General features: G+C 39.1%; 1 protein-coding gene across 2 annotated transcripts; it reads left to right on the plus strand.

Annotated features, from left to right (window-relative positions):
- The first annotated feature begins 136 nt into the window (after nucleotides 1–136).
- On the plus strand, nucleotides 137–22,263 carry Calb1 (calbindin 1). Of its 2 annotated transcripts, XM_038348063.1 has the most exons (11): nucleotides 137–215; nucleotides 693–769; nucleotides 4,235–4,309; nucleotides 13,521–13,604; nucleotides 13,711–13,767; nucleotides 17,124–17,201; nucleotides 19,200–19,255; nucleotides 19,346–19,385; nucleotides 19,509–19,562; nucleotides 21,740–21,811; nucleotides 22,150–22,263. In XM_038348063.1, the coding sequence occupies exons 1-11, from the start codon at nucleotides 137–139 to the stop codon at nucleotides 22,261–22,263; spliced, it is 786 nt and encodes a 261-aa protein (XP_038203991.1). The 2 variants fall into 2 exon arrangements, with proteins under 2 accessions (XP_038203991.1, XP_038203992.1); XM_038348064.1 differs by lacking the exon at nucleotides 4,235–4,309.
- The last annotated feature ends 987 nt before the right edge of the window (nucleotides 22,264–23,250 follow it).

The following is a 23,250-nucleotide window of genomic DNA, read 5'->3' on the forward strand; positions in this document are numbered from 1 at the left end:
GGGTGCAGAGAACTCCGGAGGACGCCCGAACGGAGCAGCACCGCGGACAGCGCCCGCCGCGCAGCGTCCAGCTCAGCCTGCGCTGCCCTCTCGCCCTGAGGTTCCCGCTCAGCACTCTGATACTTGCCCCTGCACCATGGCAGAATCCCACCTGCAATCATCCCTGATCACAGCCTCACAGTTTTTCGAGATCTGGCTTCATTTCGATGCTGACGGTGATTATTTTCTTTTTAACCCCTTCAAGACCCATTCCCATTCCTTCCTTCTCTGCCCTTTCGCTCCACTGATCCTCTTCGTCTCAACCGTCCTTTCTTCTTCCATCACCCTGCCTCATCTTGTCTTTCCACCCGTGGCTGACGACCCATCAGCCTAGAAGTTTGCATTGCTTGTACGGCACCCCCACGCTGTAAGCGTTCACCTTTCTAGGAACAGCAATGGTAGGACAGAGAGCAAAAATTGGGAAACCCTGTCCCCAAAAGTTTCAAAGGCTCCCCCCAGCATCCCCACTCTCCTCCTTTGCCCTCAATGTGGTTGAAGTTTGACACTTTGTCAGGGGAGCGCTACAGCAGCTGTACCCATTGCTGATTAATCAGGGCTCAGGCTACATAGCTTCCCAGGACAGCTATCCTGGAAAGGACCAAGAAGAAACTTAAACAGACATCTGATACCTGGGTGCCTCTTTGTCTTTGCAGGAAGTGGTTACCTGGAAGGGAAGGAGCTGCAGAACTTGATCCAGGAGCTTCTGCAGGCGCGAAAGAAGGCTGGATTGGTAGGCTTGGGCTTGTGAAAGACCCTTCACTCCTAAAACATACCTATTCTTGTCTTTGATGAAAGAGGTTTGGTGGGTGAAAGTCAAGACTTACTAAGAAAGGCCAGAAAGAACCTCTTTCCAAATTGCGTCAGGAGGAAAAGTGTGTGTGTGTGTGTGTGTGTGTGTGTGTGTGTGTGCGCGCGCGCGTGCGCGCGCGCAGGGTAAAAGGAGTCTAAAAAAAATCCCTGTTGTCTTAAATTGGACATATATAGTCTATATCCGTCTTTTCCTTAATAGGTCTTAAAAGAGAACATTGATGTATGAGACCTTTTATCAGATGTGCATCTGTATCGCTGAGTTGGTTGGGTGATTTCTGACTTCTCTTTCCTAGACACTAAGTTGGGGGTAGAAATACATTTCTGCCCCTTTGTGGCCAAGAGCAGATCTGCAGTTTCTAGTGCCAATTTTTGCTGCGATGTCGGTGTAGCTGAGGGGATGGGGGTTGAAGAAACAGCTTGCCTTCACCCTTATCCCTGAGAAAAGATAACCAACTTGTAACATAAGTGTGAGTGAGAATTTGGCAAGAAACATTATTTTTGTTGGAGAGAAACTCCAAAATCAGGAAAGCAATAAAACAAAGCATTTTAAGAATTCAATGTATTGTAGAAAGAAAAAAATTCTGTTGAGAAACTATTAGAAATGATTTTTAAAAAGCTATAGTTCTGACTTAAACTATTGGTTAGACAAATGATAATTATTGGTTATAAATTAATTCCTTTGGGCCAAATGTATTTGTTGGGAAAGGATGATGTCAGCATAAAAAATAAAATGTATCCAGCCAGCTTTTAAGCATATGAGATGTTTGTAAAAAGGAGAACAGGTTGAGAAATTTACAGGTCCATTGACATTTATGTAAGACCGCCTTTCAGAAAGCAATGTTGGATTTGGAGTAGTTAAATATTAATGTTCTTCATCTCTTAGACTACGATTACAAATAAATTTTTACATTGAAGATGATATCCATATCATTCCTAGATATCATGTATCATGCCACCATTTTCAATGCTGGGGGTGTGATGTACTAACAGGGCTGTTTGCTGCTCTGTTATTCTTCTGTCTATGGTGAAACTTGTATAATAGGCACCCTTATACAACATATCAAAAGGAAATCCCACAAGGTTGTAATGTACTCTAATGTAAGCAGACTATGAAGTCGCTAAAATCTTGCCAGACTGACTTTAAACCGGATCATGCTCTGGGGAGTCTTTGGCTCAAGTTTAATACAGTATAATCTAAAAGTGTAATAGAACTAGATCCAATAAAGATGTCTTCTATGCACTTTGCCCATTTCCACCATGTGCGTTACCATGCAAATAAACCCATGTAATGCTAGCACTGTGGGCCTCTGGGCTTTAGCTGATGAGACGAAAGTAATTTCCTTCCTCACTTAAAATAGAGTAAACACATATGGAAAGTTTTATTTCTCATAGAAATTATAATTGCAACCTTGGATGGTGCTTCTAACAGCTAAATGAACATATTTCAATTATCCAGAAGTAACTTTAGTATTACTAGAGATTTACTTCCATCCTATAAATACAAATATTCATGAGCTCTGTGTTTTCTGTAGATTTTTTCCTCCTCATTTTAACACTTCTACTTTTTGTGTGTGTGTGAATATATATATGTATGTATATGTATATGTATATGTATATATATATTTAAAAATATAAAAACAAAGAACAAAGCAGAGTTTGGGTGATATATATAGAGTTTAAACTTATTTATTTTTTCTGCTGCCTAATTTTCTTTTGATCTGTAAGAAACTTTAATCATATTATAATTTGATAAGACTCATCTTTTGCAAAAGAATATGTCATATCAAGTTGCTTAATACCTTGATATCTGAGTATTTTTATGGATTATGTAATAGACTGGTTGGATAACTAAAAACTCTAAATTAAGATCTAGATTAAGAATTCATATATAGGGCACATTTCATTTATACTAGTGATCTGCTGCCATAAACCTACTTTTATATATTTCTTTTCTTTTAAAAAACACATGTGCTGACCTGATAACCCAGACTTCTTCTCATATCCTGACTTATTGAGACAAAGAGAAGCATTTATTTGGTTTATCATAATAATGTGAAATTTCACGTCTCCACTAAGTGACTATGATAGCCCAGGAGACCATTTCTGAGCTCACTCTCCTGCTTAAACAAGGTCTCATCTTGCATTTACTCTCATCTTCATGAGTCTTCAGTTTTCGGTACTGATTATACATGTTCCTCGCTGCTTAAAACACATATTACAACCCATTTGCTACCCAGCAACTTCCCAAGCTACATATCAAGTCTGCTCCTAGAACCAGTAATGTCATATCATTTTAATATTTAATAATACAGCTTTGGTTTTGTTCACTTAGAGGTCTATGAAAATCTGGAACTGCTGTCCCCTTGCTTGACACTACTGAGCCAGACACTTTCACTTTCTTGTAGTTGCTTCTGCAACAGAATTTGATAGATGCAAATTGAAAATTACCCCCAGTAGAAGGGTTCTTTCAGGACCACAGTGTAATTAAATTAATTTATTGTTGCTTACTACTTTAGTTCTATTACATATTTACAATTATTTCTAAAGGTTAAGTGCTGGTCTTAACGCTTTAGAGTTTCACTGTGTCCCAGATCGTACTAGACCAGCTATCTACCATAAACTTGTGTGGCTGACACTGTCTGTTACAGTGAAAATTGAGACCTTAATTTGCTTTCCCAAAGAGATGGAATAGGGTATTAGTAACAACTGGCCTATTTTGAAGAGACAAGTTCATGTAACAGAGACACTTTAACTGGGCTTTGCTTAAGACCCAAGGGTTAAAAGCTAAAATAGCTTACAACTCATAACTTTCTAATGTGTCAATATGTAAAGAGATTTAAAAAGGAAAGTCAAAAGGAAAGGTACAAAAGCCTTGAGGAAAGGGGAAATAAGGGCAGCTTAGAAAATTGTTTCCTAGGTCCTGGGAGCGGCAAAGTTCAGACACGTATAATTTGTGGCCTAAAATATGGTCTTCAGTATTGCCCAGCTCCTAGTGAAACACAAATTTGTTAGATCATTTTCTTCTCTCATGCTTCTCTCCCAACATTTAATTTTCTAATTGTATGTGATGAACAAACATCTATTTCAATCCCAAAAGATTCATTGCCCACAAACAGGATCCCTCTACATATACATATTTCTCTTGTCCAAGTCAAATGCCTAGTCCACCTCCCATAGACAAGATACTGTGTTAAAAATAAAGAGTTGTTATACGACAGGACTATGCAGAAAAATGAAATAAGGCCTTCCATAAAGCAAACTTTTTAAAGTATATTAACAGCTATTCTATCTCAATTTTCATTTTTCTTTGCAGTGAATTATCAACATCATTACAAGAACAGTTTTTCACAAACATCTTACCTGATTTTTTTTTAATTTATTTTAGGAGTTATCACCTGAGATGAAAACCTTTGTGGATCAGTACGGGCAGAGAGATGATGGAAAAATAGGAATCGTAGAGGTAAGAAACCTAAGCGCTTGTCTGATTTAATGAATGAACATCAACTTTGCAATTTATAGAGTCATTAAGTCAAGTGTAACTCACACATAAAGACATTTGATGTCAACATCCTATCTTCTCTTTAAACACACCAAATTAAGATGGCAGAAACTTGAGAAGAAGCTGAAGAGTTTAATGCAGTCCCAGTCCTAGATTAAAAGCATTATAAGAAGACCGAGAAGAGAAACACTGTCCCTCTCCCAGTCCTGTCGCTGACATTAGCAGAACAAGAAAATCCCATCTTCTGGATGAGCACTCCCCACCCCACGCCTCCTCAGCACAGTAGCCGAGTACCCAATTAATTTGTTAACGTTGGGCAGGGTAAACTTTCTGTAATGTTTTAAAACCGAATGTTTTCAGTACTTTGAGGGTGACATGGCAAAAGGCTGCATCCTGGTTTCTGGAATTCTAATTCATATTGGCAGATGTGCCCTATCAAAAGCACAAGGACTTTCCTACCGTGAGTGAACACTTCACGGTCTGGTACAGGTACACATTTGAAGACGTTAAAGCAGTGAATGGCAAATCTTGCCTTTTGACAGTGACTTCTCCTCTTTAAGGCATTGAATTATGTCTATAAATCAAGGAAAGGAAATCAATTATTTATCCATCTATAGTCTCTACTTGCAAAATAGTTTGCTGCTTCCCTTATTTCTGTTAGTGATACCTCAGCTCTGTGTAGCTCCGTCACCTATTAAAATCTTGGTAGAAAGCTTTATCTAGAAACATGAATAAGAACATACTTTAAAATATGAAATATCACAGTCATAATTATGTTCATAAAGCCTTTTCAGTCTCTTCAGTTGTGACGTGCCTTGGCCTTCAAAAGTTTGTGATAGTTCACTTTTTATTTAGAAAATTAACCTGGTTTCCAAATAGTTGATCTTATTAGGACACTTGTGGTGCCAGTGTGAAATACACAGATTTTAAACACCTACTACAGACAGAGTGAGGGGGACAGACTATTATTATCTTTGTAATTAAATCTTCTCCCTGGAGCATATGCTTCCCCCTTTTGCCTGTGCACAGCTCATTACTGTATAAATAGATAACTGTCATTGAACTTACAGCTGATATAGAGGCCGACTAATCAAGACAAGAATAATAAAATTATGCTTAGGAATGTAAGTGAAATGAGATAAATAATTACTCAAAACTAGTTTGAAAGTTAATATGAGTGATTCTTCTAAACTGGCAATTTCAGAATTTGGAGTGCTTTATAATTCTAGTTGAAGGAAGATTACCATCTTACATTTAGCAATTTCACCTTGAAGCTTTCCAATGGACTTGGTTATTTATTATAAGTCACTTATTGGGTGTTGTAAGGTTATGTAGTAAAAGAATGGGGTCTATCCACAAAGTGTTACATTTTTAAATAGGTAGAATAGATGAATGCAGATTATGCTATATGAGATACAGTCCTACCCTTTCAGAAATAACGTTTCAACTTTCATGTGGATGAGAAGTTATCACTCAGAAGATGTACTGTCTTAAGATACAGTGAAATGCAGTCTCCACAAGTTTGAGATAAGAACTGTTAGGCAGGAAGGGATTTGTATGCATTTAAAAAAAATGGAAGCAAAAGAAGATGAATAAAGAGAAAGAGAATAGTAAACCTGCCAAACAACATAGCCTCATGACACTGTGCACCATACAGTTGTGAGCCCTTATCAGTTATTAGCCAAGATTTTGAAGAAGGCAGCTGAAAGAGATTCTCTAAAGAGAAGAGCATTTTAAAACGGAAGAATAGGAAGGAGATTACTGCAGTGGTTCCTAATGCATGTCCAGGGTAGCTAAGTAAGAGATGAGAAAAGATGTCTTTAGGTACACCTGGGGGAAAAAAAGTAAAATGTTGCAGAAAACAGGGAGACCATGGGGAATGTGTGCACTCACCGTTTGCCCTCTAGTATCACCAGAAGGTTGTGCTAAATGCAATTTATGCCATACCCAATTTGATACGTGATCTTACCTGCTGAGAAATCCTGCATATCGCATGGTGCTCCAATGTAAAAAGCCTAGTGGGCTAAGAAAGAGCACAAACCCCCATGCTTCCCAAGTACATCATAATCTCCTAAGCCAGTACACGCTGCCTTAGTGTTCACAGAAAGGGGCTGAATTGACTTGTATGTTGTACTCTTTTAATAGTTAGACCCCAGGGCTCATTGAAGTCTAATCAAAGGAAACTAATAAGCATGCAGTAATCTGCTTCCCTGTGGGAACTACCCAACTGAATTAAAAGAAAGCAAATTCAGTACCTAATTTTCAATATTCTAACCTGATACAATAAACTGACACTTTCTATCACATATATTTTTACCTACACATATTCCTAGGAAAAAAATGTTGATATGTCTAATATCCTGAATGCGTTAATTTAATCACCTTAATAGATTTTTAAAATTCGCATGAAGATGGCTCAGAAATAACAAGACTGTTAATATGAACTCCAAAGTGGAGCATTGATGATTTGAGATAACTTAATGAATACCATGGCAATCAGAAATGTTCTAAATTTGTTCAGGCTAATATAGTTCTACTGTAAAGAAGGTCCATTAAAATAGTTAAGGAGGGAGACTGAATGGCTTAGCAGGTCATGGAATTTCTTTCTCTAAGTCTCACGTGAAGAACACACAGATGCCTCCTGCTAGATGCCAAATCCTGAAGCTTTCCCTCTGCTCCATTGGGCAATGTGTAGGAACCTATTAGCCTCTCTAGACTTATCGTTCTATCTGTCCAGGTCAGTGAGTGCACAAAAAAAAAGAATAGATCTAAAAGCTATTTTAACCTAAAAACTGTAACAACAGTCGAAGGGAAGCAGACACTTCTCTGGCCATCTCCTGTCTTCCACAGTGGGATTTAAGTGTGCACATTTAGCCTAGGAGAAGGTTATTGGTGGAGGACAGAATACTTATCTATTTTAGAACTGGAGAAACTGATTACTGGGAAAATAGGGTTTGAAATTTTGTTCTGGACAGACTTTTTAAAATGAGTACATAGAAACACTGTTTTGAGTAAAGGGTGCTGATGGTAAGGGATCAATGTCTCAAAATCAAAACTATTAGACCATCTTGACTTCAAAACTGCCTCAAACTACAAGTTACATAGAAACAGTGTCAGGACATGTGCATCCTGGACTATGAGCAAGCATGACTATGTTCCAACTTCATGTTTCCAATGTGAGCATAAGCATCAAATGAGACAATCCCTGTCAAACAAACAGACCACGGTAAAAACCTAGTATGCATATTTGGCATTGTCACCAAATACAGAAATGAGTTACTGAAAATCCTACTCTATTGTTCTAAATGCCAAAACCTTCTTTCTCCTTCTTACATAATTTATTAAATTCAAGTTATGAAACTCAAATACTTTTAAGTTCATGACTATTTACCTTCCACATCCCCTGGATTTGCTTCTCATTGGCGGGAAAAATGTTCCTTCAGCTTCCAAATGTAAAAAGAAATCTTTGTCTTACATGCTTAGGAAAGGTGGCATGTCCCATGGTTGCTTTAAATGTGATAAATTCCGTTCTCGTGCATGTTAACATGTCTGTTGTAGCTATTTGTCTCTCTGTGGAGTCACCCTCCATGGGTACTCCTCTGACACATAGCATTTGGCTTTATTTTTGTACGTATCTTTTGCTTAGAAATTAAGGGGAAAGATCTTTTGAAATGATCTGTCTTCCTGTAAGAGTCTGACTGGGAGTAACTATGAATCACCAGCAATCAACATAGTGGCCTACAATTCACCAGCCAGATAAGGCATGGCTAGGATTTCAACTCTTTCTAAAGCATAAGGCAGGGGTCCCATATTATATTAGGGAGGGAAAGGAAACGGCAAAGAACACAAGTGAGACTCCTTTAGGGTTGAGTTCCCTGGAAGCAGACCTGAGTTTCTTTAGGGAGTGCTTGAGTACCACTTGCTACAGAAGTAAAGACAGCACCTGGCCTGAGGGGTTCTGCGCCCCTCAATGGAGGCTTTCTCTGTAATGAGCTCTGAAGTAGGGGTGCTACTTCAGAAATCCCAAGTTTTGACCAAAAGGATAGGGCTTTGTGTGGTTTAACCATAAGCTGGCAGTCTCCTTGGAGGCCTAGGCATCTTCAGCCCAGTTCCTCTGAGGGACAGCTGAGTGCACAACAATATTTCAGGAAGCAGGAGCGGTTGCAGATAGCATCTCCCAAGGTCCACCCAGCCTCTATCCACAGCTCAGGCTGAATCATGTCTCATGTCCAAGGGAACTTCCCTGGATTTACAGCTGATGCTAGACAAACAGTTAGTATCACTCATTGCAACAGGAAAATATTTATTGATGCAGTTGCTAGGCAAAGAAACAGTCGAGAAAATCTTCAATGACACAGCTAAGTAGAAAGAAGCTCATTTCTCCACTGTCAGTGCCAAGCAACCAGTCCCATAAGTAAAGACCTAAAGAGTTCTGTCTGTACTCACAGCTGTCTGTCTTGCCTTCTGTTCCCCCCTTGTTTCATTCCATTATTTTTCTGCAATTCACATTAAAGATTGGTGACATCAAGAAAGGGAAATCAGGTGAGCCAATGACTAAAAAATTACCAACAATCCTAAAGCAGGACTAGGAATTTCTGTGAACATCAGTAACTTAGCAAATCTAAGAATAAAACAGTCCTACCAAGCATCTTCTGGGAAAGACCTTTGGCACATCCTAGACCTTCCTTGTCTTAATTGCTACAGATGGAGAATCTCCACATCCATGTGAATAATGATTTGAATAATCATTTGAATAATGGTTACTGTGCATTGGCAAAAGGATCAACAGACAACACAGGACCACGATATTGTAGAATTCACCTTGAAGTCTTTCTATTTGCCCCAGGCACACATCAGCCAAACACATACATTGCTTTTGAAATGGCTATTTTTGTCCCACAATGATATTTTATGTCAGTAAAGTTCATTTATATTTTAAATAAGATAGTACTATAATGAATACCTTAACAGTTTAATTAGATTTAAAGAGAACATTTTGCATATAAATAAAATCAATATTTTTATAATTGAGATCAAAACAGTATGCACAAAAAAATATGTGTCTATACTATCCATAAAGGACAGTGGCGGTGGTGGTGCCGAACTTTAATCCCAGTACTCGGGAGGCAGAGACAGGTGGGTCTCTGAGTTGAAGTCGGCCTGGTCTACAGAGTGAATTCCAAGATAGCCTGAGCTACACAGAGAAATTTTGTATTGAAAAAAAAAAAACCAAAAAGGAGGAGTATGAGACCATGACTCTCTTTATATTTGACATTCTAAAAATCTCTGGTCGTTACGTGAGTCACATAAACTTTGCAAAACCAAGATGGGCAAATTCTCCTAATCTTGCATCTAAACATTACTTACAAGTATATTCTTCTACTTCTACTTTTAAATAGTTGGTGGATTCTCAGAAGTATTCTTTTTTAAGAGAAATCATTATTTCTTAGTTTAAGGCAACAGATATTTTATAAAATTCAAGTAACATAGAAAAGGATGTAAGTAAAGGTTGTTGACTCTATAGCCTGTCAATGAAGTATTTCTAATTTTAAAAGAAATCACAAGCATGTGTTCTAGGTACCCAATATGCTGAGTTCCATTGCCTCTGGATGGGCAAATCATGAAGACTGGAAACTCTCTGAGCTCCTGAAATGGCCTGGGAGAGATCCACTCTAAACATTAAAAGTTGCGTACCAATAAGCAAAGGAAGAGTTGAGATTGGCTATTCCAGTTCTAAACAGGTGCTTGCATTATCCACAGCTGTGACATTTCACAAACAGACTTTCAGAGTGACACTAAACCTTCTAACATATAACGCTACCATCAAGTTCTGTAGGCCAACTTGTCTCATCACTGACGTGCTTCCTTGTTCTTTATGACCTAGAATTTCTATTTTGTTACTTCATCCTCATATCTCTCCTGGATAAGTCTTTCCTCCCTCCGCTCCTCACATCCTCTGAAGCCCTAAAAGAATCATTCTCCAGAATGCCTTCACTATTGAACATTGGTCTTTAGGAGCAGGACTGTTTCTCCTCTCTTTGGAGACACTCTCTGTAACCAGTTCTCTCTCCTTTCTTCTCTTCCCCCTTAGCTTTAAGGGAGACCTGCTGTCTGGGCCTAACTTACGATTCTTTAATAATGAAAATCATTTACAGTATCTTTCTACTAGGGGCCCACATACAGATGATGCAAAGGAAAGAAAAACTCATGGAGAAGATGAATTCTAGATTTCATTGAATATAAACAGACATGGCTTCTCACAGCCAACAGTAGCAATCACCAATAAATGCTTCCTTTGCATTCCAAGAGAGAAGGAGCAACCAAGTCATCCTCCTACTGTAATCAAGGAGCGTGATGTGGACTTAATTTGTTTTGAGACAAGGTTTCTCTGTGTAGCTTTGGAGCCTGTCCTAGAACTCATTCTGTAGACCAGGCTGGCCTTGAATTCCTAGAGATCTACTTGCCTCTGCCTCCCAAGAGCTGGGATTAAAAGTGTGTGCCGCCAATGCTTAGCTTTTTGCAGACTTAATTTATTAAGTCATCAAATTTAATTGAGTTCCAGAGTCTCCAAGTCACTAGGGCAGATCACTCAGTCTCAACATCATCAAACATCAAAGTTTGTGCTTTGAATTATATTGAACTGTATTATTTCTGAAAGGTAGAATTTTATGGGTAAAGCAATCAATTATGCAGATCAGATAAGACTTGAATGTAGTACTAAGATACCTGAAATACACATATATTATAATATATATACATAATATATGTAATTGCACACTACAGTAATATAAGTGTATTTATAAACTAAAACCTGACTTAATTTCTAAAATCACTGGCAAGTACTAAAGCCCTATTTTCATATTTTAGGTTCATTATCATCTACCCACACTAGTGGCATTAGTTTTTAGTTGTTTTCTGACTGGATCCTACTAAATATTCTAGTAAAGTTTATTTATTTTATCTTTCACCTTGTTGTAACCTCCATATGTAAGGACTATGGACAGAACTATTGTGAGGTATTTTTTCCAAAAATCTGAAAACAGAACACTTTAAAGCACATGTTGCACCACTATAAGGAACATGAGGTAGCTTGCACATAGAGTGAAGTGATGGTTTACATTAAACTCCAAACTTCGATGGGACCAAAAGGTTAGAAAACTTTTAAGGAGGTGATTTAGTTGAGCATTTCAGACACCTTCTGACCTTAATGTTAATTTTAACCCCGGCTTCTTAAACCAGAGATAGCGACCTACATGGGTCACCATCAATATGGTAACAGTACAAGGTTTCTGAGAATACAAGAAACAACAATTAATTCAAAATTAAGAGCGTAATGACCCCAAGGTGTTCCTGGGAGCACCCACCTTGCACAACTGCAGCTTTGGTGCTGACCACACGTGTTCAGCTGGCACTGCCCATGCGTCTCACCAGGCAACACTGGCAAGCATTGTCAGGCACACACACCCCCATAGGACTGCCACGTGCTTTGAATTCTTGTCTTTTCTGCTCTTAGAGAAGCTCAATAGTTTAATTACGGAAATCAGAGACTCCTGATACTTTCCTACTGTCGTTCCTCAGCACATAACAAATTTATTACGTCTTTGTATAATATTGCAGTATTTAATTTTAAAGTTTTCTGTTAGAGTTGTCAAATTGAACTTCACAAAAATTTGTTAAGTTAATTCTAGTTTGGGATAAGAACAATGTTTTCAATAATTTCTTTAATGATGTAAAAACATAGTTGTGCCATTTTGTATTTCATATTTATGTGAAATGCTGTTCACAGTAGTGACAATTTTACCGTACTTCTTGGAATTGTCACAGATGGATCAGTTCTAAAAGACTGAAGATGGTCTGCACCCTGCAGTATCAAACATCCAGCCAAGATTTAATCTTTATGTAAAAACATTTTAGTTCATCTTTAATAAATGATAAAATTATATAAAAGAATTACTTTAAACTAAATTGTTATGTCTTCTTATCAGTAAATGTTTGCTTGCAAATTTACATTATGAATCCCTGCGGTCATGTAAAAGTTTTTCAGGAGAAAAGGGGCTATATGTGGGAGAAATTTAAGTAGCTGTTTTAGACAGGTTTAAAGTCTATGTAACAGGGATAAGGGTCCGTGTCTGTGCTTCAGGGAATTTATCCACTGCTAAAAAGGAGTCAAATGTTGCATATGAAGATTTACTCTTCAGTGGTGAAGAGTCCGTCATTCCAACAGCACACAGTTTGAGCCAGGGACATTCATTTCTCCTTCACCTCCTTCTCCTAGTGACGATGATACTAAGGGCCGGGGCAGCTGGGGAAGTTGTCAGGGACCACAGCTCATTAGCAGCAGAGCCAGAAATAGAAGTCACGTTGGCAGTGGAGCCATCAATCCAGCTCCCTCCTTCTCCACATGCAATAGATTATATTAGTCTTAAAATGGGATCTGTGGCTCTTTATTCCTCAAAAGAGGGAAGGAGGAAGAGAGAGGTGGAGAGAGAGGGATGGAGAGGTGTTGAACTTACAGAATGAGATCTCAGGAGAAATGTCACAGAATCAAGCAGTGAAAAACAGAAATTGCCCTGAGCCCCGGATTCAAGCAGCACATGTACTCTGATAGAGACCACAATTTAAGAGTGTCCCTCTTTCTGTCTAGTTCCCCCATTTATGGTGGTGTGCCTTTCTATTCTACCTCTTTCTATTGTTCTGCCGTTGCCTTTGGTCCGCCTTCATTGTGTTTCTCTCCCGAATCAAATATGTATAATTTTTTTCTTCTTTCCTTTCACCTATATACATGTTTCTTACAATTTCTCATTTCCCATGAAATCCAGAGCCATAGTGTGTGCCACCCTGTGCACGCTGAAAGAACCGAGACCTGCTCAGTGGTAAAGAACGTACGCAGCAGAAGGAAAGGGGTCCGCCACAGCCATCTCTTCCCTTGGGCAGCCAGGTCTTCAGGGCGTAGGTATTGGAACATGCCTGGGCATTTTCGCCTCAAAAGCAAAGCATTAGAAAGGAAAGGTGAAATACATCTGCCTAGTCTATTAGACAGCTGACATTTATCAGCTCCTACTTTCTCAGTCAATATCACTGCTCAAAGAACACATTAAGGTGAGGCTGAAGCAGCAGGTGATGGCCCAACCTCTTTCCAGGCTCCTCATCTCTGTTTTCCCATCTTTTCCAGCTGGCTCATGTCTTACCCACAGAAGAGAATTTCCTGCTGCTCTTCCGATGCCAGCAACTGAAGTCCTGTGAGGAATTCATGAAGGTAAAAAATCCCACGCCCTGGAAGACAGGTGCTGAAAGTCAGGAAGTCGATAGGCTCCATAGACTGATTTATTTAACCCTCATTTTCTGTCTCCACTTTTCTGCAGACTTGGAGAAAGTATGACACTGACCACAGCGGCTTCATAGAAACTGAGGAACTCAAGGTAAGTGACTCAACGCTGAGGCTAATCATACTCCTTCCAGATGCAGCCATGAACTGCTAAGGGATTCATAGCTTTTAAAAAAAAAAACCTCCCACCAAAGAAACTTATGCTGAGCAGTGCCGATTTGCGCCCACTCTTCACATCATTACCGAAACACCAGATCGAAAGACAGACTTCAAGTGCTTCTTGAGATTCTGCAGGAAATTAGCATTCTCTGTGGTGTTCCTAAATGGTTACATAAGACAGATGGGTGGTAAGACATACATACACACAGAGACAGACAGAGGTAGATAGCTACGCCCACCAAATAGGCGACCACTCTCCAGCGAAATCTGAAATTTTATTTTATACATCGAATGCCTAGATTTTTCTTTGCAAAAGCAAACGTCAGAAACATGTGTTGTACCTTATGCATATTTATTTCATCTTTGCATATATTATAGGAAACAAGCATTGCTCTAGGGAAGAAAAAAAACTAACTAAAAGTCGAGACCTACCAAAGACCATGCAGAAACAAGACAGAGGGCTGTGAGGTTTAATCCCAGACCCATCCAGATCCAAGGCCTTAGACATAGCATATGACCTGCTGACTCTTGACACCATAAATTGCACAGCTAGACTGTAGAAAACTGACATTATGAAAATAAATCTACCAGTTCATATCTCACAGAAGTCATGAGGAAGTCGTGTTGAAGAGGAATATAAGGAAAAGGACTCTGAATCAAATACAACCTCAGGACAAATTGCCATGTTATTCTACTACATTTCATCTTTATTATTATTATTTTTTTTTTTTGGTTTTTCGAGACAGGGTTTCTCTGCAGCTTTGGAGCCTGTCCTGGAGCTAGCTCTTGTAGACCAGGCTGGCCTCGAACTCACAGAGATCCGCCTGCCTCTGCCTCCCGAGTGCTGGGATTAAAGACGTGCACCACCACCACCACCGCCCAGCTACATTTCATCTTTAAAGCAGGGGCAGTGATACTGTGGAGTCTAAGATACGACCCAGTGGTCAACCAAGTGCACAGCATAACAAATGTATAACACTCAACTCAGCAGTGGGAACCAGTCGTCCACCCCGTTTCCTCTAGCCAACCAGAAGGCCTCTTAGTCAGAAAGGACCTATTTCCTCTAAATTCAGAATACAGAGTGATTGAATGGAAGCAAGGGCTAGCGTGATGGCTCCGTAGGTTAAGGCAACCACTAGCAAGCCTGACAACTTGGGTTTGCTTCTCTGGACCCCACATGACGGCAGGAGAATTGTTCCCTGGTCTGCACATGTGTGCCCTGTCATCTATGCACCCTCACGCTGTCACCCATGCATGCACACAAAACGATTTTTTTCAATTTTTGAAAGGGAAGCTTAAGTTAATATTTGTTCAACACCTGAATGTGTGCTTCCTATGTCACAGACACAGCACTGAGTTTGAAATGCATCTCGGCATTTGTTCTTCAGAAAATCTGCAAGGCAGTTTACTATGACTCCTAATATAGAGAGACAGGAGTTCAGAATGCCAGGGGAACTTTTTACAATTACACGCCTGCCTAGGAAGAGAACCTAGGCTTGGCCGTAGAGTGTCTGCTAATATCAATAGCCTATTTTTTTCGATAGCACTACAGCACTGTGTGCCTCAAGTTTCACTAGCTGTGAGCTGCTTCTGCAGCTGCTTTGTAGGGAAATGGATGTGTTGCTTTCCTAATCATAATTCAACATGGTTTAAGGACAGAACTTTGGAGATTGGACTGCTCCGTGTGTGCCACTGTGAAATGGCCGGAACAGACTCAGCAGCAGCCAACACTTTTGATGTTGAGGAACTTTTGAAGTTCCTCAAAACAATGTCTTTCAGAAACTGCTCTGCTTCTAGATCCCGCAAGGTGACAGGGAAGCTGTTATGGTTTTGCTCTTTTAGACAAAAAGAATGCTTTTTAAAAACTCATCCAGTATGTAATGAAAACCTTAGCTCACTTCAGTACTGACCTCAAAATATCCCCTGAGTCTCTCTCTTTGTTCTAAATTCTATTCTCAGAAAGGAAATTCTAAATAGAAGTCCTCCTCCCTGGAGAATTTTGAAGATAAGTTGGCATTCTTTTTTAATGGATCTTTCAAGAAAGCTAATTTTAAGGAAAGAAAGCTAATTTTAAGATCCATAATAGAGTAAAACATCGCTTGCTCTCAGGCACGACTTTGAATCCTAGTGTCCCAAGGTTTCTCCACGGCTATTTTTGTGACCACCATTTCAGTGTCTGATGAGGCTTTTTAACCCAATTAATCTCTGACAAAAAGGAAAACTCAGAAGGCTCAAAAATAAAACTCACCCCCACCAGATAACTTTGAGTTTTCTATGCTTCACTTTGGATCTAAAGCAGAGTGGTCAACGTGGAAATAAATGTATCAAGCCAAGAAAGGGGCTTTTCCTTGAAAACTGTAAAGCCAGGTCCCCCTGACAGAGCAAGTTCTCTTTCAAGAAGGAGACAGAGCACTGTCAAAGGCTCCAAAGGAGCACGGCCCTCCAGGACTCTGGGCACGGACTCTGCTCAGCTTCCATAGCTGCATTAATTCATTTCCTGAAGAAATCAAAGAGTTACAAATGCACAACAGTGGAGAAAATGAAAAGCAGTTACAGCCCTCGGTATTCACACCGGCATTTACATGGCAAGGCTTTGTAAAGCTTTCATCTCCGTGAAACAAAAATCAAACTCACTCCCCAGTTCCAACTGCTGAGTTAATAATCATCGTTTTCACCCTTCCCACATTTAATTTCTGCCTTAGTATGAGTCAAGGATTCGATATTGCCAACTGGTGTAGTTTGTACCGTCAGCAGAAGCATTTGAGCAAAGATCCTATAGATCCTGAGATGCAGAAAGCTAGCCACCATCTGGAAAACGCATAGCACTCGCAGCAAACTAATAGGGAAACACAGCCTGGGATGCAGCAGGAAATGTATTTTAAATTGTAGCTATATTTCCATCTAGCTTGCTGAACATTGTTCACACAAGCTAGAGAGGTACAGTCGGGGGCTTTATACTTGTAACAAGAAGAGCACATGAATACCGGTGAAGAGGGGCATCCATTGGGCTGATTAAGTTTTAATTCAGATCCTTTCACATCACACAAACCACATCCTCCTTTAGTTGTAGTCACAAGAGCACAACACAGCTCTGACTGGGACAAATTGGGTCTCAGTAAGAGGCAGGTATTGTGCCTGGCAAAGGTAGTTTCATTATGGGGATGCCACAAGGTTCACCAGACTAACCAAATCCTTTCCTCACCTGGCTCTGCCATAGAGGTGTTTGCTCTGTTGCAGACTCCGTATCATCAATGACATGAAAATTTTTGAGTGTTCTTTTTTTCTCAACAGAACTTTCTAAAGGACCTCCTAGAGAAAGCAAACAAGACCGTGGATGACACAAAACTGGCTGAGTACACAGACCTCATGGTAAGACTGAACTAGAAAAGGTTTGGCCAAAGAGCTCATTGAACACATTGTGTTCTTGTTAAGTCTTGCTACCCAGGATGGAATAAAAAAAAAAAATCACGGCTTGCACATCACATCACCACAGATGAGCATTTCTTATAACGCTGCATCACATTTACCCCTCAAAAAAAAAAAGACTTTTCTTTAAATGCCAGAGTGTTCATATCACTAAGTTATACAGTTTATACACATTATACTTATACCTAGAACACAAATGGCATCACCCTTTGCTCATAGGAATTCTGAACTTGTTGTTTTACCATGGTTTAAGAAACCTAGCCAGGTGGTGGTGGCGCACGCCTTTAAACCAAGCACTTGGGAGGCAGAGGCAGGCAGATCTCTGTGAGTTTGAGGGCAACATGGTCTACAAGAGCTAGTTCCAGGATGGGCTCCAAAGCCACAGAAAAACCCTGTCTCAAAAAAAAAATAAAAATAAATTAAAAATTAAAAAAATAAAAAACCTTAGACTTTTCTAGAGTCTAATGAAAACTGCTAACTATTTTATTCATTAAATTGCTTAAAGTGAGTTTCTTCTCCTTTGATTTTTATTACTTAGGGATATATTATCAGTGCTATGAATGAAATCCAAAGCACCTTAATCCTGATGTTTTGATAACTGTATAGACAAGATTTGTTATAAAATATGAACAATATAGCCACAAAACTTCTTTACACAAAAGTGCCTAACGCAAATTAATTAACGAGGTTCTAGACAAAGTAAATGTCCATACTTTGTCTCAAGTAGGTCATTTGTGAATCTTAACACATTATAGGATTGACATTATAGGATAGCAAGCAATATATATGCTTGTATTTTCTCTACATAGCATACAGTTATTGTGAGTTCTTACCCTGTGGGTTAAGTAAGCACATCATTAAACATTACTTCTATGCTGTGTTGGATTCTGAGGTACTCTGAGGGACAATCTTCTGAGTTCCTGTTCTAGTCAGGAGCACTGAGGTTCATGCTCCATCTCTGCACTCCTTGGTACAGCTCCAGCAGCAGCAGCTGCAGCAGCAAGCCGGTAGGATGCTCTTGCAGTATCCTGAAGGCAAGGCCTAACTTCTCTTTGGCCCTTTCTTTGAGAAGCGAACAATAACCCACATTTATCAATTTTCTAGTTTGTCTCAATCTTAAGGGATTCTATTTAAAGTAAAGCTGCCTTTCCAGGTAGGAGTCTGAAGCCGCTTTTCATAAATGATTCAGATGGGAGCTTCCCCCTGTTGGACTGGCCCAGTAGATCTGATTAAATGTCATAAACCAGTTCCAATCCAGGAAACAAATTAATCAAGAACTAATTAAAATTTGAATATATAGGTGAAGAAACATTTCCCTATGGACACAATACTCTGTGATCTAGTTGTCCAGTATCTTGGTAGACAGTGCAACAATATTAGGTCAATTACGGTCAATGGATTGCAAAATGTTGTGTCAGTAAAGAGCCCTCAACACTGATGTACTTCTAACACAGATACTTAGACCTTCTCAAACCATAGAGTGTTCTTTCTTTTTCCCTTGGAAACACCTTTCTAAACCTTTATGCACTGACTATACCATAGCCCTTTCCATATATACATGAAATTTGTCATATTTAGTGTTAGCATTACCTTCACTCTGGCACTATTTACTGCTTTCTAAAAGTGTGAACGCTTCCTATGTGAGTATTTATGTATGAGCACACCTCAGGATGTGATATGCAAGTGCACTACCGAGTTAGGAGGTATCGTTAAGTTTCCCAATGGAAAATTAAACAATTTGAAATGATTCAAAAGAACTTAGACTTGTTATCCACTGCTTTTGTTGAATTTTTTTTGCTTTAAAAATGAAACAGGCTTAGAATGTAATTTAGTGTTCAAGCGCTCACGCTGCATGCTCTCAAAGTGTTTGAATTTTGAATGCTTGTCCCTTCCTTCAGTAATTCATAACTCAATGGCCCAAACGTTGGTAATGTCTTTCAGCTAAAACTCTTTGATTCAAATAATGATGGGAAGCTGGAGCTGACAGAGATGGCCAGGTGAGTTTTGGGATTGCGTAGGTGGTAGTAGAATAAACAGGTCCTCCTCTAAAATTCCAACCGACTAATATAATGTTTTTCTCCCAAAAGGTTACTACCAGTGCAGGAGAATTTCCTTCTTAAGTTCCAGGTAACTGGCTTTTCTCTACAATAAATAGTGTTTTTCTTAAAAAGTCAAAAGGTGGGAGATTTGTCAAGAAAACAAGCTGAAATACAGATCACGTTTTAACTGAACCTCTCTCCTGTCTCCTAGGGAATCAAAATGTGTGGGAAAGAGTTCAATAAGGCTTTTGAGTTATATGATCAGGTAAAAGTAATTTTTTTCCTTTTTTTCTTTTAAAAATATTTATAAAAGTAATTTGACATGAAATCTATCCTCTTAAGATTACATATATTAATATTACATTTCCTTCAGGGAAAGCCTTAGTGCCTTATGTGATATATGGTTTACAACTCTCTTCCCCCAGGCTGTAGGTCACATTTCACTCTGAATGGTTCTTGCAGATTTTATGCTGAGTTCCACTATCTCCCTGTTGTCTGTGCCCTGGGCTCATAACCCACAAGCTGTATGCTAAGACTAATGTCATAGAGTTTCACCTCTTTTATATTAGGCATAGTTTCTGTTTTTGTTGTCTGGTTTTGGTTTTAGTTTTAACACAGGATCCCATGCTGGCTGGCCTGGAACTCACTATATGAACCAGACTGGCCTTGCACTCATAGAGATCTATTGCTTATACCTGCCAAGAGCTAAGACTGAAGATGTGTTCCGCCACACCTGCCTCTAGGAGTTTTGTATCTTCTTAACTGAAATGTTTGCATTGAGTTAAGTTTTGCCCATATGAAAGACAGGAAGCCAGCTCCTCTCCCTTTTCCAGATGGATACACAGTTTCCCCATACGTTTTGTTGAGGAGAATATCCTTGTCCTTATAGTCAGCTTCCTAATGAAAGGTCAGCTGATTCTCTGCACGTGGACCAATTCCAGAGCTCTCCTGCTCCATCAGTCTACAAGCCAGTGTCTAAGTAATCACCACACTGTTTTAGCTACGGTAACTGTGGACCAGTTGGAGCTCTCCTGTTCCATTAGTTTATAAACCAGCATCTAAGTAACTACCACACTGCCTTAGCTACTGTAACGAAGTACTATATTTTGAAATCAGAAACTGCCGCCTTTTTCGTATTTGTGTGTTCGTTTGCTCGTTTGTTTGGGGGAGGAAAAGCTATGCCACAGCCTGTCTTGGCCCCTGAGCCATCAACACCTCCATTTTCATCCTTTTTTTTTCCGATTTAGGTCTTGTGTGGTTGTCTATGAATTTTAGTTGTGTCTTGCCTATTTTATCTTAAAATACCCTGGTGTTTGGGAAGGGATCACATTGATCGTTAGAACTAAATAGTATGAACACTTTAACAGTAAGAATTAAGTCAGCCAACCAGCAGAAACAGGTGCTTCTCCATCGGCTTATGCCTCTGATCTCTCTCATCAGCATTTTACAGCTGCCAGTGCACATGAGTTTCTACTTCCGTTGCTGAGGTTACACTTAAGCAGTTTATTCTACTTTTAGTATATTGCAAAAGAGATTTTATTTTCCTTTCATATAGTTTATTGTTAATATATAGAAACAGAACTGATTTTTAAATGTAGCTTTTTGTATTTTATGCCTATACTTAATTTACACAATAATGCCACCATGTTTTTATCTTGAAAGTTTTCTATATTTAAAAATCATATTACTACTTCTTCCTTCTCAATGTTTTTCTGGTCTATAGTTTCACCCATGAGGAGAACCTGGAAAGTACCAAAAGAAAATAAAAGCCCCAAACTAAAAAGAAATCATGACCAACAAATTACCAACCGATTCATTCATTCCACAGAAAACCTGTTATGTCATATCTCACATCACATGACCTTATTCAGATGCTATCCTAAGACCTCTCCACTGTGAAATTCTGAAATCAGAGCCAAATCCTCGGAGCCACCAACTTGCTTGGAAACGGGAGCCAAGAATGGCATTCCCTGGAAGAGTTGAATGGACATTAAGTAAGGGAAAACATTCCACAGAAGTTTCCCACATTTAAAAAGGGAGGACCTCATGTGTGAGAAAAAGTTGCTTATGAGTTCGCTCATTCATGCCTTGGCTTCTAATTTCTCTGTACCTGGACTTAGGTTCTATATAATGTGCCTGCTGGTATGACAAGAAGCCAGCCACATCTCCCGTAGGCCACAATGTTCTCCTCTGCCACAGGAATGTGTCTAGTTTCATTTACTTATTCCAACTGAAAAAGCTTCTAACATAAAGTAAAATATCAAATACAAAAGTGCTTTGAAAATTTCGACCTATTTCGCTAGTATAGGTGCTCACCTGTTTTGCAACTGTGGTAGAGCCATGTTAAGGGCCAGGTGCACGCAGTTAGAACCCTCCCCGAGACGGATTTTCTGAGGACCACAGTTACTTCTAACGTATACCATCTTATTTCTCCTCCCTCAGGACGGCAACGGATACATAGATGAAAATGAGCTGGATGCTTTACTGAAGGATCTGTGTGAGAAGAACAAACAGGTAATTCAGTTGTCATGTAATTTATTTCCTAAGCAGACTTTAGGGAAGTACCCAGAAACAACCACACATTTGTTGTGGGAATCTACTCAAAGACTTTGCAGAGAAGTGGGAGCAGACATTAATTCTTAACTCAAACTGAGTCCAGCCCAAATCAGTAAGTTGTGACAAACAGATCTGGGCTAATAACAACCTGGTGGTTATTCGCATTTATAAAAAAAATTACCCCAATCTTTTCTTAATGTTGATGTCACAAGCAGGTTCTCACATTTTATCACTGGCCGGTGGTTAACTAACTTCCATATTTCATTGGACTGCAATACTATCTGTGCTCTATACAGGAACTGGATGTTAATAATATTACTACATACAAGAAGAACATAATGGCCTTGTCGGATGGAGGGAAGCTCTACCGAACAGATCTTGCTCTTATTCTCTCTGCTGGGGACAACTAGAGTTGGTGGCCACAACCACTTGCTAGTGATACATTGTATCTAAAAACATAACTGTGCGCTATAAAGGAGTAGGCTGTATTTTTTTCTTTTATATCTGTAAATCCTACTGCATAGAGAGAATTATCCAGGATGCGTGGCACATTCTTTTCTGCTTGTTTCTATACTGTTTGTAATGTACAGTTTTTGTAACCAGATAATTGAAAAGAAGGAAGTCCATGCTTATGCCAGTTGGTACAATCAATTAAGAAATGAATCTAAAGTGGTTTCGCTTTCATAACTGCAGCTGAACATTTGGATTTCCCTAAAAATTCTACCAGCATTCTTGACAAAAAGAATTGTAGTGTTGGGTGTGCAAACGCACAACTGTCACCGAGTAGAACAATAACATAACAAGCCAAGCATTTTTATTTTAGAAGATCGTAGGACTGTCCCACCAAGCACTTCTATGTTGTTTCCATCTAGTGGAGGGGAGGTGCTTCTGCATCTGAAGCACCAAACCTCAATCAACAGTTAGTTAATTATGGCTTTATTATAAAACATTCTCCCTAGAGATTTAGTTTACTGATCAGTGACAATGTCTACTGCTTGAATAGAAACCACACTATTGATTCAAGTTGGCTTGGTGACAAGGGAAGGGAGCCAGATGACACAGAAATCTGTCTGATTCTATGTCTATATTTCCAAGAAGTCTACTGCCAGAGAATATGACTTTAGCCCATTTTCTAAATTATTTTCATGTGTTTCCAGATGACAATTATTCTAGTAAACTGCTGTTTTATGTCATATTCGCTGTGTACTCTCTGATTAAATTCAATGTACTGAGTATCCTGGTGTCTAGTTTGCATACTTCCTGAATTTTCTATGTAGAAATGTTCACCACCACCAAGGGTATCTATTGGCTCTGAAAATATTACTTTTAGCTATAACTACTCTATTTTTACTATGTAATTGATTTTAATGCAACCTAATTATTGAATGTTATTTCGT

The sequence above is a fragment of the Arvicola amphibius genome, chromosome 11, assembly GCF_903992535.2.
Source record: "Arvicola amphibius chromosome 11, mArvAmp1.2, whole genome shotgun sequence".
Classification (NCBI taxonomy): Eukaryota; Metazoa; Chordata; class Mammalia; order Rodentia; family Cricetidae; genus Arvicola; species Arvicola amphibius.